Here is a 17,506-nt window from a genome sequence, read left to right on the forward strand (position 1 = left end):
TTGTCTGGCCTAAGTAGTGAGGAGTGACTTCCTGATTTCAAAATTATGGTTTAAAATTACTCTTATGAGCTTGCATGTAAGTCTTTTTAGCATGCTTTGCTATCAGCTGGATTTTCCCCCTTATCGCTGCTAGCAACAGAAGTTTTGCCACCCTGGTTAAGTTTGCTAATGAGTTGGATGCTATCTAAAAAATATAATGAGAGAAAAAAATGTTTGAATGATGTGTAAATAGTACTGAAGGCACTTGTATATTGATACTAATAGATATGTGTAATGTCTATATAGCACAATCACTGATGTATTGGTAGCAGTTGTGATCAGGTTTTGTTTTTATATTTTACATTTTTAACACCCATAGAGCAACATTCATCAGTCTACCTATGGTAAAAGCTTAGCGATAATGACTGAGGCTCAGTTGTCCACTACCATTATTGAGAATCCAGAGATGCTGAAGTATCAACAGAGACAGCAACAGCAGCAGATGGAGCAGAAGAATGCAGCAATACGGGAAGCAGCAGGGACTGCCATGTCAGCTCCCAAAGTGGCGAGCATGGTTAATGGTGAGAGTTTGGAGGACATTAGAAAGGTAGGCCTTTTGAATAGTGATTTTATAGTATCCAATAGAAATTTGATAATTAGAGAGAGATGGTGCGTGTGGTAACATCTTTTACTGGACCAGCTTCTGTTGGCAAGAGAGACAAGCTTTTGAGCTTACACAGAGCTTTTCTTCAGGTCTGGGAAAGGTACTCAGTGTGTCACAGCTAAATACAAGGTGGGGCAGATTGTTTAGCATATCGAGTTAATATGATGACTATTCACAGTGAAATGGGCAGTTATGGGGATTAGTGGTTTATAGATTGTTGTAATGAGCCATAAATCCAATGCCTTTATTAAGTCCATGATTTTTTAGTATCTAACAAAGTTATGAATGTAAACTCCCAGGCTCATCTTTTTAAGGTGTTGTGCAGGTTTTCTTTGAGGTTGAGGACTGAGAGGTCAGATATGAAGTGATGGTTTTGTGAAAAGTGTTCTACCTTGTATTTAGCTGTGATTTGTTGTTTGTATTATGGTGGTGCCTAAGAGCACCAATCACAGATCTGAGCTTCATTGTGTTAGGGATTACACAATCTCTTATTAAAAGACAATCCTTCCTCCATGGAGTTTACGGTCCTAAAAATCCAATTTGTTTGTGCTGACAGGAAGGCAGATCGAGTAAGTGTGTGCAAATACTTGGGGCCTCTTTAGTTCAGAAACACAGGGGGTGTGTGAAATTTTCCCTGCAATAAAGAATATAATTATTGATGAGCATTTTTCATTTCATTACACCTAACCAGAGTCTTGTGTCAACTGGAGAAAGCATTCAAATTAACGTTATTTTCTCCCCTTCCCCCAACAGAATCTTTTAAAGAAACAAGTTGAAACACGGACTGCAGATGGCCGGAGGCGGATCACACCTCTCTGCATAGCTCAGCTGGACACTGGGTATACTTTGAAGTGTTTTACTTTTCTTATCTCCCTTGACCTTTTCATCGACTTCTTCCAGTTCACGCTGACAAAATTTAGGTCCCTCTTAAACCCATTGCATATTATAATATCTTACATTTAAGAACTTTTAAGATGAATGGATTTCAAAGTGCTTTATAATGATCACTTTACCTGCCATTAAAATGCAGCCGCTTCTAGGGTAGAAAGTGGCAGCTGTTCTGTGAAAATGATACCGCAGAATAGTTTAAAGAAAGAGAAGTGAAAATCATTTCACATTAAATACACAGACATTTAGGTGAGAAGAATGTAATAATTCCACTTGGAATTTGGCTGTTGTGTGTTTGCGAACACTTGTTCCAGCACATTCCAAGTGCTATGGGATCTTGAATGACTGAGTGGTCCCATCCTTGGTTTCCTATCTCATCCAAAAAATGTTTTTTTCCTCTTCTAGGAATATACTGTGTATTGAATCCTTCAGTGTTTTAGATTATCTGAATTCGTATCCTCAAACTGAGCAGCTTTAGCTATTGTTTTTGGAAGAGGGAAGGTCATGGAAAAAAGATCCCAAGATCAGAGCCACGAATGAAAAATAAACTCCCTTTTCCAAGGAGCTTGTTATACTTTCTGTCGTCCAAAGCAATTTCTAAAGCATGTGTCTACATCCTGTGTAATCATGCCAGTCATGATTTGAACTCGGTAGCTGGCTTTTGCTGGAAATATCCTGCATACAGTTGTGAAAATCTGCATTTATCCCAGTGTTCTCTTAATAGTAAGATCTAAGAGCCAGTCTAGAATGGTTAGTGTTAAGACACAGGTTTTCTGCCATCAAAAGGTCATACCGTTAACTTCAACAGGACTAAGCTAATGTTTTGCATCTGTCAACTAACTCTATAAAAACTCTTTAACTTAAAAAATGTTTTCTCCAAAATGGGAGAGCTCCCTTTGTTTGTTCTTCAGCTGTACACAAATAAATATCACCCCTAAGCAATGCGCATTCCTTCTACCTCATTAATTAGCAGAGGTAAATCGCAAAGCACCACATTGGCCTACATTGCAGTAGAGATGAGAGAAAAATATGTGGGAAAAAATGGATGGGTATTTAAATGTGTCTATTGTACACACACAAATGATATTAAAGTTCAATTAAAATAGTTTTTAAAAAAATACTAATTTTAAAAAAATCATATGTACTTGCTTTTAATCTTTTTTGGTATAGGGATTTTTCAACCGCATTCTTCAATAGTATCCCAATATCTGGATCTCTGGCTGGCTCAATGATGTCTTCTCAAAGTAATCAGCAACTGATGTCATTAGATTCCAATGCAACCAATTCCCTCGGCATTTCCAAGCCTTCTCTAGAACCACTGGCAGCCAGTATAAAACCAACAGATGATGCAGTCAATAAAGATGGGTCAGTGTTTGAAAGAGGTTTCATTTCTTTTAACGTAGATGACTTGTCCTTCATAATTCTCTGAATGAGCAGTTGCTAAAGTGGTTTCCCTGCTAGAAAATATTAATTGAGAATCTAGTATTGTCTTGTATACTTCAGGATTTTGTTAATATTCAGTTACGCTTTTAATAGTAGTGGGAACTAATTATACCAAATCCATGTGTTTTGTGAAGTCAGTTTATCCTTGTTAACATCCAATGCACACTACTATGCAGCACTTACTAAGAAGTCAACTAGCATGAACGCCTCTGTTTTCCTTGAGGATATGCATCCATTGTTGGACTGAGCTTTGAGTTGGGATATACCTAGTAGCTTTAAAACACTACAGTTTACTTAATTAAGCTTCACAGGGCTGAACAAATCCCTAGGTGTGCACAGGAAATGCTCTTCTCCAGTGCAGTAAGATGTATTTTAATTGTTATCCATTGGAGTAACCACTAAATCATTCTTATAAACACTGAGCTGCTATTAGTACAAGATTGCAGCCCCCTTAAAACTTCTTTATTCAGTCTAAATTCAGTATTTTAAAAGTGAGCAAACCTTATTTAGATGATTTTTTGTGATGTAAGGTCTTGTTGTGTGGTTCAAAGAGTGTTTGCAAGAACCAGGTTATGTGGTTTGAACTGTAGTGTAGGCAACAGCTAGGCTTGAGTGTAAAAATTTCAGCCTGCTACAGCAAAATAAATTTGCAGAGACCTACAGATCATTTCATGCTGCTCCACTGCAGATATGTAATCACTAATTTATTGTACTTGGACCCTAAATGCCTACAGATAATATGTATTTTTAATCAAGAATTGAAAATTATAAAGAATGAATCAGTTGATTATAGCTAGATGAAAAGACTTTATGCAGCAGCATTAAGATTTCAACTCTCAAATCTATTATAAATAATTTTTTGAGAGTAGAGGATATTGACACATGAAAGGATATGGTGTATTTTAATTCACATACATCCAAGAGTGGCAAATTTAATGAAACATGTAGTCCATGTAGAAGGTTTTGATAAATCCTGATTTATTTTTGAGTACTACATGACTCCAAATATATTTTCAATCTTTGTTTTTCTCTTTCCTCCTTTAATAGTGTAAATGCTACCTCTGCTTCAGCTGCTCCCCCTGTATCATCTTCCTCTGTGTTAACAACTCCATCTAAGATTGAACCAATGAAAGCATTTGACTCGAGATTCACAGAACGATCCAAAGCCACCTCAGGGACTTCTGCTGTAATAAATACAAATCAGACTGCCATAGACAGGTAAGTGATGGTACAGAGCAGGAGAGGGCACACAAGCAGACAGTGATAAAACAATATGATTCTCTGAGATATGGATGCATCAGTGCTGGGATTCTGGAGATTAACTCAGATCTCTATAGAAGAAGGCAATGAAAAAGAGCTACTAGTAAGAAAGATTTTCTGAGGTAACATTATCCATGGATACTCATATTTATGTTTTCAGCCTCAAGCATATGGGACCAAGAAAATCCTTCAGATCTTCCTTAGTTAAAACTTTTGTTTCAAGATAAAATCATTGCATGTGAGGTCTTCATGGAAGACAATAAAATCTAGCCTGCCTGCAGCAGGGAGTTCCATCTCAATCTAAATTACATTACATGGAAAGTAGATCCCAATAGTTGCAGACATATTTCAGTTTTGTGCTGAGAACCTTGTATAGGCAATACATTTTCTTTTCAAGTATTTATCTGTGGAGCCACAAGATCAGAGTCTAGAAAAGGAAAACCTTTCAGTTTGGTGACGTGAGTCTGTGCATGTTATAACACCCAGACCCCTCAACAAATCGTGTAGAAGGTCAGTGTCTTGCCAGTGAGCTACATAGTTGCCCCATTTACAGTAAATACAACAGTTTTTTTTCCTGTCCCATATTTCCTCCCCTAAAACTGTCCTTTTGCTTAAAAAAAAACAAAAAAACCCCACTATTCTGGAGGATGGGAAGGTAGAAAATTTTTTACCTGTATTTTAAAAAATGCTCATGAACTGATCTGAGGAATTATAGACCTAATCCTTACATCCGTACCTGGCAAATTGCTTGAAACAATAATTAAAATAATAATAGAATAATAAAACACCTGGAAGATCATTATATGATAGGGTCTAACCAGCATGGTTTCTGTAAAGGAATATTGTATCTCACTAATCTTAAAATTCTTTGCATGTGTCAATAAAGTCGTGGATAAAGGAAAATCAGTGGATATAATTTATTTAGAGTGCTGATAGGTCTTTGACAAGTTCCTTTATGCAAGACGCTAACTAGTCATGAAGTGAGAGGCAAAGTATTGTCAGGGATCAAAAACTGGCTAAGAGACAGAAAACAAAGATTAGGATTTAATGGTCAATTGTAATCCATAGCAAAAAGGTTTGAAGTGCGTGCCTTAAGCTTTCATAATAGGTCCTGTGTTGTTCAGCACAGGGACTCTGAACCTTTCCAGACTAGTGTACCCCTTTCAGGAGTCTGATTTGCCCCAAGTTTCATCTCACTTCAAAATTACTTGCTTACAAAATGAGACATAAAAATACAAATGTGTCACAGCACACTAATACTTAACAGTTGTTCACTCTCTCATTTCTACCACGTAATTATGAAATAAATCTATTAGAACATAAATACTGTACTTACATTTCAGTGTATAGTATACAGAGCAGTATAAACAAGTCATTGTATGAAATTTTAGTTTGTCCTGACTTTGCTAGTGCTTTTTATGTAGCCAGTTTAAAACTAGGCAGATATCTAGATGAGTTGATGTATCCCCTGGAAGATCTCTGTGTACTCCCAAGGGTACATTTATCCCTTGTTTAGCATATTTATTAATTATCTGGAAAGGGGGTGAGTAATGAGGTAGAACAGTTTGCAGGTGAGACAGTTATTTTCAGATACTTAGGACCAGACAGGATTTTGAGGAACTTCAGTGAGATCTAAACAAGCTAAGTTTATGGACAACATCGTGGTAAGCTAAGTTTATGGACAATATCGTGGTAAATGAAATTCAATGTCAGTAAATACAAAGTGTAATGCACATTGGAGGAAAATAATTAAACTACTCTGACACCTTACAGGGTTCTAAATTATCTGTAGCAACCTAAGAAAGGGACCTGGGTACAGTCATGGTCATTGAAAACGTGTTTAATGGGACACTGTGGTCAAAAAAGCAAACAAGATGTTAGGGTACCTAAGGAATGGGCTTGTGAATAACATGGAGGATGCTATAATGCAATTACACAGAGAATATTATAATGCAATTATATAAATCAATGCTGTGGCCTCATTTGGAATAGTGTGTGCAGTACTGGTCATAGTGTCTCAGAAAAGGATATTTCAGAACTGGGGATTGGAGAAAAGTAACAAGAATGATCTTGGGCTTGGAAAAACTCTTATATAAAGAGAGATTGAAAAGAATGGGATTGTTTGTCTTAGAAAGGAGATGCATAAATGGCACACAATAAAAGTGTATAAAATAATGAATGGTCTAGAGAAGGCAGATCAGGAACTTTTGTTCTGCCTGTCTCCTAACACAAGAACAAGGGACAAGCAATGAAAATTAAAGAATGCAAATTCAAAACCAGCAAACACACAACACGTAATTAGCCTGTAGAACTCATTGTCTTAGAATTTTGTTGAGGCCAAGAACCTAGCAAGATTCAAAAAGGGATTTGACATTTATGTTGATATCATGAGTATCCAGAGTTTTCAGATTAATAACAAAAAATTTGAAAAGGCGATTAAACCTCAAGATTGAGGCCTGGAGCCAATCTCTAACTACTAGAAACCCAGGATGACATGTACTATGGGGGACAGATTACCCCACATCTGCATACTGTGGGATTCTTAAACATTCCTCAGAAGCATCTGGTTCTAGCCATTGTGAGAGACAGGACACTGAACCAGCAAGACCTTGGGTCTGATCCAGTAGGGCAGTTACTGTGTCTCTAATGGGTGTACACCGCTACCCCGATATAACACCACCTGATATAACACAAATTCGGATATAACGCGGTAAAGCAGTGCTCCGGGGGGGCAGGGCTGTGCACTCTGGTGGATCAAAGCAAGTTCAGTATAACCCGGTTCACCTATAACGCGGTAAGATTTTTTGGCTCCCAAAGACAGCATTATATTGAGGTAGAGGTGTATTTGCCAAGACTCAGTTGCATGGCAAACTGGTCCACAAGTATGTATGTGAGGTACAGTGTCTTTTCTGCCCACTTCCCAAAGTCAGAAGGGACATTGGTTGGGTACCCCTGTGAGTGAGTGAAGTAAACAGTAGTATCCCAATTCACAGCTTGGGAAGCTGGAGGGACAGCAAGGTGGTGACTTGTCTGAAAGTCACTGTGATCTATTATCATGGCACAGGGCTGGGTGTCAGGAGACCTAAATTCTCATCATGATTCTGATACTGATGTTCTGTATGATGTTGGGCAAAAGTCATTTAACCTTTCTGAGTTTGTCTTTCCATCCAGTAAAATGGGAGTAACAATATTTACTCTTGAGGGGGTGTTGTGAAGCATGTCTAATGTATTTAATGTGCTACATAAATGCAAAGAATTATGGACAAACAGCAGTAGAACTGGGAATATAAATCACTCCTCATCTTTTACTCATTTCTCTGTTCTATGGAGAAGAGAGGAGAACTACTCTTAAAATTCCTTGCATGTTTAGATCAGCAGAAGATGAAAAATGCCCTTCCCACGTAAATGTCTTGGAAAGCTGAGGGTAGGAAGAGGCTGCAAAAAAGGCTTTTATTACAACCTTACCAATAACTGTGATTCCTGATGATCATCATAATGTGTGTGTGTGTGTGTATATATATATATGCATTGAAAGCCATTACTTCAGAGATGTCAAGCATGCAGTACATGTTAATTTACAGCCCTTGTGTTCTTTTCATTTGCAAGCTTGCTAGTGTCAGTTTTGTTCTCTTCCACCTCCCCCACTTTGCCCATCCACCTGCCCCTAATGGAATCGCTCCATTACAGCTGTAATAGAAACCAGTCTCTTTAAGGAAAACTCTAGTTGTGTCATCTCATTTGGATATTATAATTGCTCTTCATATGGTGCAGTATCCATTAAATGGTAAAATAAAACTTGTTGGTTTTTTGGGTTTTTTTTAAGTATCTAGTTGCTGAATAATGTGTTAGTGCAGGGGTGGCCAACCTGTACCTGAGAAGAAGCCAGAATTTACCCAATGTACATTGCCAAAGAGCCACAGTAATACCTCAGCAGCCCCCCATCAGGTCCCCTGCACCTGCCAGCAGCCCTGCTGATCAGTGCTTCCCCCTCCTTCCCCATGCCTGCTGCGGCATACAGGAGGCTCTGGGGAGAGGGGAAGGAGTGAGGGTGTGGCAGGCTCAGGTAAGAGGGCAGGAAGGAGCGGGGGCCTTGGGGGAAGAGGTGAAGTAGGGGTAGAGCCTGTGGCAGAGTCAGGGGTTGAGCAGTGAGCAACCGTCCCGCCCCCACCGGCACATTGGAAAGTTGGCGCCTGTAGCTCCAGTCCCGGAGTTGGTGTCTATACAAGGAGCTGCATATTAACTTCTGAAGAGCCGCATGCATCTCTGGAGCCACAGGTTGGCCACCCCTGTGTTAGTGCAAGCCACCACAGCCTAGTTTACTATTTGTTTTTTAAGCAGAAAATTTACTTGAAGAAGCTGCATTTTGTATGTTCCGTATTTGCACTTGCACAAAGGATTGAGTAGCCTTTTCTTACCTTAATTTTTTTCCTCTGCACCTTTTCAGATGTATCCAAAGAAGCCTAAGAATACATCTGATGCTTAGCTTGAAAGCTAATAGTGGGTGGATGGGTGGCAGCTTTGAATATAACTTATGTAAATTATTAAACAAATCTTTTACTTTTTATGCAGATTGAAGGATCAGAATTTAATTAAAGAGAATAAGCCCAAGGATATCCTAGAGAGCAGCAGCGATAGTGAGGAGAAGATTCCAGCTACTAAACCGCTGTCTCTGCCCAAGCGTAAACTAGAACTTGAGGCAGAAATAGTAGAAAAGAAGAAAAAAGGCAGGCCTCGAAAGGACTCCAGACTAGTACCTGTGACTTTAACTGTTCAGGTAATCAGTATGTCAGTAATTTAATTAATGTGCATAGTATTAGTATTTATGGTTTCTACTCTTCATTTACTAAAGCAAAATGTTGTCCTTGCGTTAGATTAGACAGAAGGTGGTCAAGTGAAACCAGGAGTGCTCAGGTTCCTCAACATTTTGAAGCTAGTCCTCTTGCTTGCTTTTTATCTAATTCTTAAGGTTTTAAAATGAAGGTGCACATAATGTAACAAATCTGTATGCTGTGCACACACAAATACTGTAGTCACTAACTAAACAGTCTCTATGTAGTATTGGAGTTAGATGCAGGACCTTGGCTTCAAAAAACACAGATGTCTGCTGCTTGAACTAAATGAGAAACTCCATCAGCTGTCAGTATGATTCAAGAGGGTGGTGTAATTATAAACACTTGAGCAGGTATGACCTTCCATTCAGTACAGGGCAGTAGAGTACATACTTAGCTAGTACATTATGACAGTACTTCCCATCCTTCAGTTGCAATAGCCCTTTTCATTACCAACATTCAAGGGCTGGCCTTGCCCTGAAACATACTGGAGCTTCCATTAAGTTAGTACAAATGGAAAGTGTCAAAGATGGCCTAATGCAGACCGCAATGACCACGTATTGTTCCTGAAAATTCTTAGCAGCCAGTTTAGAGAATGAAGACATAGTATTTATGCAATATGTATTTAAATAAAAAAAATAAGCTTTTGCGTGAGGTTTTTCTGACGTGTCTTTAAACATCTGTTGAGGTTTCTCTCTTGACAACTCAATCTGGACTAGGGTATATCTGTACTGAGGTGCTTTTGTGAGTGATAACTGTGCACTGTTCCATTTGTTCATAAGATTTTCTTTTTGTTTTTAATTGCTCTGTTACTGTTGTTGACACTTCTGTTTTTCAGTCCCCAGCTGCACTGGCCTCTGAGAAGGATGCCACTTGCATCTCTGCACCAGCATTAGCACTTAAACTGCCAACCCCAATCCCACAGAAATCGTTTACATTGCAAGTAAGTGCGTGACAGCAACTTTGTTTACTTAAAAGGCATTTTCCCCAAGATTTGTTTACTTTTCCAAAAATATCCTTAAGACACTCAGCTTAGTTATATTAAACTGAAGGATTGGAGCAGAATTCCTTTGCCTTGTCCAAGAAGGAGCTTTACCCACCTCACTTTCTTCTAAGACTTTCCCACTTGGCTCCTTCCTGCCAGTGTAGGCCTCCCAACTGCCTCTTCCCCTCCCCTACCTGACTTGGCTTCGGGACCTTAGTAAGTTGCATGCACCCTCTGACTTCTGCCTCCTTCCTTCCTAACTCACCTGCAGAGGCAATCCATTTCAGCAGTTGATTCCTTCTTTTCTCACCCGACTTGCCTTCAAAGACAAACATATTTTCCCCCCTTAGGCGGCCCCTCCCTTCTTCCTTTATTTAGCTTTGGTGTTACAAGAGAAGTGGTGGCAGCAGCAGCTCCAGACAGGGCTGGTGCTTTCTCTTCACACATGAACCACAGACAGCTCTATACATAAACTGGGCATTTCCTCTGAGGTCTCTTCATGCGGTAAAGTGACGTGCTCAGCACCTGGAGGGCCTAACGTAACACTGACTCATGTACCTATGTAGTCCCTTGTCTGTGTGCTTTCCTGGCACAGTCTGGCTTTGACTGCAGGAATCCTGAAAGATTGCAGCGACAGCCTTGTTTGAACTAGATTTGGTGTCCAGGACTTAGGAAGAACAGATGACTGAAAATATAAACTTTTTTTTCAATTGGTGGGCTCAAAATACACACAAATTATTGATAGCCTTGAGTGACCAGTAGCCTTGAGTGACCAGTTACCTTTGGAATCTCTTCCTTTTGAAGTAATTTGATGTATTTAGAGGATATTTTAGAGAAAACACTCTGGAGCTTTTGTTTATCAGACACCAAGGTTTAATTGGGCCCTATTTTGGACCTACATTATTTGACAGTTTCCTGAGCAGTTTTCCTCTGTGTAAAAAGATTTTCCTTTTCTTTTCTCAGGTAAGTTCAGATCCCTCCATGTACATTGAGGTGGAGAATGAGATGACCACAGTGGGAGGTTCCAGGCTGAGCAGGTTAAAGTGTAATCGAGAAGGCAAAGAATGGGAGACTGTCCTCACCAGTCGAATTCTTACTGCAGCTGGAAGCTGGTATGAGAATTTGCTTGTAGAAGTAGGAGCCTCCAGAAAAGGAGTGATAGTCCTTTGACAGGAGAAAGTATTTAGGGCTGTATTGTTACACTATTAAACAAGTGGTTAGTGGAAATCTTATTCAAGGTTCCCTTTGAGTACTTCCAATTACATGAATAAAATATACAGGTATTTTCAAATTTACCAAAGTTCGATAGCTTCAGAGAATATTGCTACCCATTGGTCTTTATTATTTTAACCCCTGGTGCACTGTATATTTTGCAAAATGTTTAATTAAATTCACTATTATAGTGCATGACAGGATCCCTTATTTTTATGGAGTTGTGTGATTCTTCATAGTGCAAGACATCTTCCTAAGACCTTTCTCTTCTTCCTCTTCCTGCTAGCCGGCTGTAGGACACTTATGTTCCTCTTTCCTCATCCTGTAGCATTAGTAACTGGGGGCACTGGCTTTCTTGATCATTGCGGTTCGCTGTTCTTTTTGTTACTTCTTTTGTAATCTGTACACAATGCTTTGGTATTAACCATGTGATATGAATAAATATAATATGCACTGTATATAGACCTGATGGCAGCCTCACTTGTGAATTAGCTTCTAGAGTCCTGACCTAAACAATGTATTTATAGCATCCCATGTCCTCATTAGCCAATTAAAATACTTTCTTTGTCAGACATTGCATTCCTCCTTTAAATTCCCCCATTAGAGTGGACTGAATGATTAGAAGCAACAGTTGTTTCAACAGCAAATGCCACAATGACTAAAAGTTTAAAAGGACACTTTAAATAGAATATTTTTGTGGGATCCCTGTTTCCTGGGAGATACTTGCAGTTTCTCCTCCTTCTCAACAGCAGCTTTTAGTTTTTGCATCAGAAGTTTAATTTAAACTGTGTGATCTTGTTGAGGTCCAAACTGTGACAAAGGTACCCACAAGTCTGGTTCACAAGAATTCATCTGAACCTTTTTCTGGTTTCATGCCCTTAAGAATTGTGCTGAGTTTTGGATTGGAACAAATTAAACTCATAAATCACAGCTGAAATTGACAAGTTTTAAATGGTTTTTTTTGTGAAGCTCTTATATTTTGAGCTGTAATGTTTTGCAAAAACTCACATTGGCCCAAGTTGACTCAGACTTCAGCCCAAGCCCACCACAAGGTTGGGTTAGCCTGGCCTGAGTTTTAAGCTTGTTCGGAAGAGGGTTGGTTACAAAGTTACGTACAGCTGTTATCAGCGCTCTCCTTCATACCGTGTCCTGTCATCCATAACAGTAAACTGCAAACTCCTGATCATTCACATACCTTATCCAGTGTTGGAAGCATACCCTAGAGCAGGATAGAAATAAAAAGTATGTAAAATTTGGGCCCAAATCTCCCATGCTCTTTAATGAAGGAAGTAGGAAGTGCTACCTTTACAGTATAAGCCTTCCTCACTGACGGAAGTGCTATCCAACAGCACCTTTGAAACATGCACCCAGGGCTTTGATTGCAAGGTAATTCAAACCTTTAACCTCACATCACCATGAAAAGTACTTTTATATTTTGTCATCTAGCAATTTCATTCGGCAGTGCTCTTGCCTGCTAGTGCACAGCTCCCTCCCTGCCTGCTAAAGAGATCGTCATCATTCCATTGTCTTGACAGATCATTCTCTCTGTACATTCTTCTGTGTGTGGAAACGGTCTTGTTGCAAAAAAACAACCTCTTCTTCATGTGGCCAGTATGCTGAGGCTTATTCTGACCAGGCACGCCTCCTTTCCTTCCCCACTGATATGTCACATTCACCGCCATCTGCCAAGTAAGAGACTTGAATTTAGGATTCAAAACCACATTCTCCTGTTTTTTCCCTCTGCCTTCTGGAGACAAATTTTCTGAATCCTCACCATTTGTCAGTGGGACCTTCTTCAAGTTGTATGATAACCCAAGAGATCTTGCCTCTTTCATTTAGCTGAATTTAAATGTTTTCTTTTGATCATTTTCAGTGATGTGGTGAGTGTAGCCTGTGAGAAGAGGACCTTATCTGTATTTTCAGCTTGTGGTCGTCGCCTTCTCCCACCTATTATATTGCATTCGCCTATCTCCGCTTTACATTGCACAGGTTCCTACGTCATGGCTCTCACCACTATTGCTACGCTGTCTGTGTGGTGAGTACTAAATTATGCTGTCATGACTGCCAATAAGCATGGCTGAGTCTGAGTGGTTACCTTACTGCTTCAGTTAATGACTTTGATTGGGGCTGATAAATGTTTTTTTTCTAGTGGCTGGGTTGGCATGTGCCTGCTGATGATCTGGTTCAAATCAGGTTCGCTTTCAATCGAGTCTTTTTTGTGGATGTGAAATTCAGCCCTGTGTAGAGGGCCCACCATGCAAGACATGAGTCCTGACTGCTCTCTTTTGCAGGCTTAAGTGGAACTCTGCACAGCGGTGAATTTCACCCTAGAAAGTGGATGGTTTATCCTACTAAGTGTCATTTGTTTAAGCTACCTTCTAGGACAGGGTGATTTTAGTCTGTGGAATTAAGGGAAAGAAGGAAACATTGAAATCATTAAAATCTTCATTTTTAGATTTGACATTGGAAGAGTGTTGTCTAACAGCTAGAGCAGGGATCGGCAACCTTTGGCACGCAGCCCATCAGGGAAATCTACTGGCAAGCCAGGACTGTTTGTTTACCTGCAGCATCCGCAGGTTCGCCAATTGGAGCTCCCACTGGCCGCGGTTCATCATTCCAGGCCAATAGGGGTGCGGGAACCAGTGGCCAGCACATCCCTTGGCCTGGAGGGGCCTGGAACGGCAAACCGCGGCCAGCGAGAGCTGCGATTGGCCAAACCTGTGGCTGCTGCAAGTAAACAAACCGTCCCGGCCAGCCAGCGGATTTCCCTGACGGGCCGCGTGCCAAAGGTGTTGGCGATCCTTGAGCTAGAATATGGGCCTAGGAGTCAGAAGGCATGGGTTCAGTTCCCAGCTCTGCTGTTGACTCACTTTGGGACCCTGGGCAGTTCACTTAACCTCTCCCTCCATTTGTTTACTTATCTGTAAAATGGGGCAAATAATTCATACCTATCTCACAGATGTATTGTGAGACTTAATGTTTGCAAAGTATGATGAGATTCTCTAACAGAAAGGGCCATAGAAGTGCAAATAATTCTTCTTATATTCCTTTTCGGAAGCAGGAGTGCAAACAGCTCTGCTTTGCTATTTTCTGCCTTGCCAAAATTGTGTTGTCAAAATAATGAAATAAATATTAAATTACAAATTTTAATCAGGAACATTCTAGAAACTGATTTGTTATATGATTGGCATATTCATTTCTTTTTAATGTATAGATTTCCCTCCTCTCCCCCTCTTTTCTCTCCCTTCAGGGATGTTCATAAACAGTCAGTGATTGTTAAAGACGAGTCTCTGCAAACAATATTAGCAGGTAATGAAAGTGCACATTTACCTGCCAACCTTAGTCTTTCAGTCATCCTGTAATATATTGAGCCATTAACGAGTGTGCTAAAATTCTATGTACCCCTGTAAAGCAAAAATAAATAGGTTTTCTTCTGTACGTAGTTGGGTGTTAAATGGAAATCACCGGATAATGTTGAATTACCACAGAAACAATGAAGATAAAAATATAAGGAGATAGCAGACTATTAAAGATCCTGTAATTTGTTTTGTTTTTAAATGTGGAAATGCAGTGTTGTAGAGTTATCATGAAACACTTCCTAATCTGGTATATAAATCCCATAACACTATTGCAGTCCCAAATGCATATCTTGCATATAATCAGATATTTTAAAGCTTAATTGATCAGAAATTATCTGAATTTAACAAAATCTGTTTTCTGCCCTTGCCAGTATCTGGCAAAAAAAAATCAGCATTACGAGAAACGCACTGGCCTCCCATCTGGATTTAACCTTAGTAGTATTAATCAAAGGCAGTTTGAGAAGTATTTGTATGTGTGTGTGGTATGAACCCAGCAGACTGCAGAAGTCCTCTCAGACAGACAGCCACAAGCCCTGGTCACTTGGTCCTGCGCTCAAAACATGCTCCGTAGGACTGTAGAATCAGAACACATTGGTAAGCAGGAGATAATGAATATCTGAGCATTACAGCATGTTTATCCACACCTTCCCAAGCATAGTTTGTTAGGAGAGTGACATGAAGATACCTGTAAACTGAAAGGTTTATTTTTAAAGATGACAGAAAAATAATCTGCCCTGAGATACTGCAAATATTTCCCTTTTAACCAACCCTTTATGTATATTGCAGTTTCTCAAGATTATTTAATGATAGTTGCAAAGAAATGACACATGTAATAGTACACAGAACTCAGTGCTAAGAGCCCTGGCTTCTAAGTTCAGCTCTGCTACTGACCTGCTTATGTGCATTCAGTGAGTTACTTCACCTCTTTGCCTCAGCTTCCCTGCCAGTAAAATGGGAGTAAGCTAGTCACACCTGTTTCGGTAGGGCTCTTGTGAGGATTGATTAATGGCTGTACAGCACTTTAAATGTGTAGAGTTTGAAATGTTATGTAGTGATTACTTCGGAGGAAATCATGAGATCTGATTTAATCTGTAGGAAGTGATACATCTGTCTCTCAAATTTTGCTGACTCAGCATGGTATACCAGTGATGAGCCTGTCTGATGGAAAGGCATATTGTTTTAATCCTTCTCTTTCTACGTGGTAAGTTGCACATTCTTTCCTACCCTTTTTAAAGTTGGCTGTGGTAACATGCCAGTTCTGATTTACTGCCCCTTAATTCTGTTCTCGAAAACTAACCCAAGCGGAAACATACTCTGGGCCTTGTCTTGTACTTTGCTCCCCACATACTAGTACGTGGATGGCTGGGCCAGTCCCGTGCATGTTTTTATGATTCAGTATTGTTTAAAATAACCCTTGTAAATTAAAAGCTTAAACTGAAATGTATTTCCTTACCCTTTCCCCCCCCCACCTGTTACATATATACTCTGATTTGTTGTCATAGGGTTGCTTGTAAACTGCCTGGAAGTTGACATGGATTTAAAATGGTTTGGTTATTCAGACATTCATGATTTCTGAATGTAAAAGATAATAGTCTTTGGAAAAAATTAGTCCAGAACAGCTGCCAGGAAACTTGGACGCTCTCTTATATTTAGATGGTAGTTTGTGTGTTTAGATTATTATTTCTTTAAATAAATTGGAGGGAAAATACCCCAGAAAAAATCTCATTTTTACTGCCTGGCTCTAGTCCATATCTGTCACAGCCTTGATATTATTCACAGTTATGGCTGATCCTGAACTTAAATCCTGCTGTCTTTTTCTCCACAACAATTAAACCATTGAAGAATGGAGGATGGAATCTGAATTTCCTGTCACTTTTCTGTTTGTGCCACATAGTCAGATTTATATAAAAGAATAGTCCCTTAGTCACCAGCTCAAATTAACCATGATTAAACAATCAAGATTACTATTAGCATTTGTGCCATTGTGTATCTTAGTTGTCTGGTAAGCGTACAAGTGGCATTCTTTTGAGCAGCAAATTCCCCAGCCTGTCAAACCCATGTAGATGATAGCCTTAATTAGGTGTAGGAGGTGGGAGTTGTAGCTGTCAGCTCTCCCCTGTCAGTATGAAGGCGGCATCATATCCTCAGTGTAAAGGAACTGCCAGAATAGCTGATCAGCAGTCTGAGAGTAGGGTCTGATGTATGGAGGATCTTGGGGTAAAGTTAATTTCATGATAAAGTAATTATCTACGTTCCGTACAGCCTTGGGTCTGCAGTGGATGTGAATTTTTGTTTTCAATATTCAACCTGTAAAATGTGCCAGTGGATTTTCTCTTTATGCTTTTCAGAGCTCAAGCCAAATCCTGTTTAGGTTATGTGACTAATCCCATTGACTTCAATGGGACCATTTGTGTAAATAAAGTAAGCAGGATTTGGCCGAAAGCCTTGTGCGTTGCACCAGTGTGTATAGTTTAAATTTATTAATCTAAATTTGGGTTATTGCTGATTATGTATTGTATGATTTTTGAACCAACCTTTGTACTTTTGTATTATTTAAGCACTATACCCAGATGTAGAGACTCTTTTCTTAACCTGTGTATTATATAATTTTAAAATTAGCTTTAATAAATGTTTTTATTGTGAAAATGCAAATCAAGTATAAAGCAGACTAGAACAGAGTCATCTGCCACCTGATGCACCATTCACTGTGTTGTAATATGTTCTTGTTTCTACCCCCCCCAGGAATCTTGTCTCTGACAAACAGGACTCCTTAGCACAATGTGCAGACTACAGGAATAGTTTACCATCCCAAGAAGCCATGCTGTGTTCAGGACCCTTAGCCATAATACAGGGACGAACATCAAAGTATGCATTTAGGCATTTTATT

At 39.5% G+C, this 17,506-nt stretch overlaps 1 protein-coding gene across 2 annotated transcripts in view; it reads left to right on the forward strand.

Annotated features, from left to right (window-relative positions):
* The window catches only part of HIRA (histone cell cycle regulator), a 65,787-nt gene that overhangs the window by 41,726 nt on the left and 6,555 nt on the right, over positions 1-17,506 (forward strand). For both annotated transcript variants that reach the window (XM_032776999.2, XM_032777007.2), the window contains 11 exons: positions 359-586; positions 1,397-1,482; positions 2,702-2,896; positions 4,022-4,192; positions 8,804-9,008; positions 9,902-10,006; positions 11,012-11,160; positions 13,134-13,295; positions 14,511-14,569; positions 15,715-15,820; positions 17,362-17,484. In XM_032776999.2, coding sequence (XP_032632890.1) covers positions 359-586; positions 1,397-1,482; positions 2,702-2,896; positions 4,022-4,192; positions 8,804-9,008; positions 9,902-10,006; positions 11,012-11,160; positions 13,134-13,295; positions 14,511-14,569; positions 15,715-15,820; positions 17,362-17,484 — 1,589 coding nt within the window. The remainder of the gene's footprint in view (positions 1-358; positions 587-1,396; positions 1,483-2,701; positions 2,897-4,021; positions 4,193-8,803; positions 9,009-9,901; positions 10,007-11,011; positions 11,161-13,133; positions 13,296-14,510; positions 14,570-15,714; positions 15,821-17,361; positions 17,485-17,506) is intronic.

This window comes from Chelonoidis abingdonii, chromosome 22, assembly GCF_003597395.2.
Source record: "Chelonoidis abingdonii isolate Lonesome George chromosome 22, CheloAbing_2.0, whole genome shotgun sequence".
NCBI classification, from domain to species: Eukaryota; Metazoa; Chordata; order Testudines; family Testudinidae; genus Chelonoidis; species Chelonoidis abingdonii.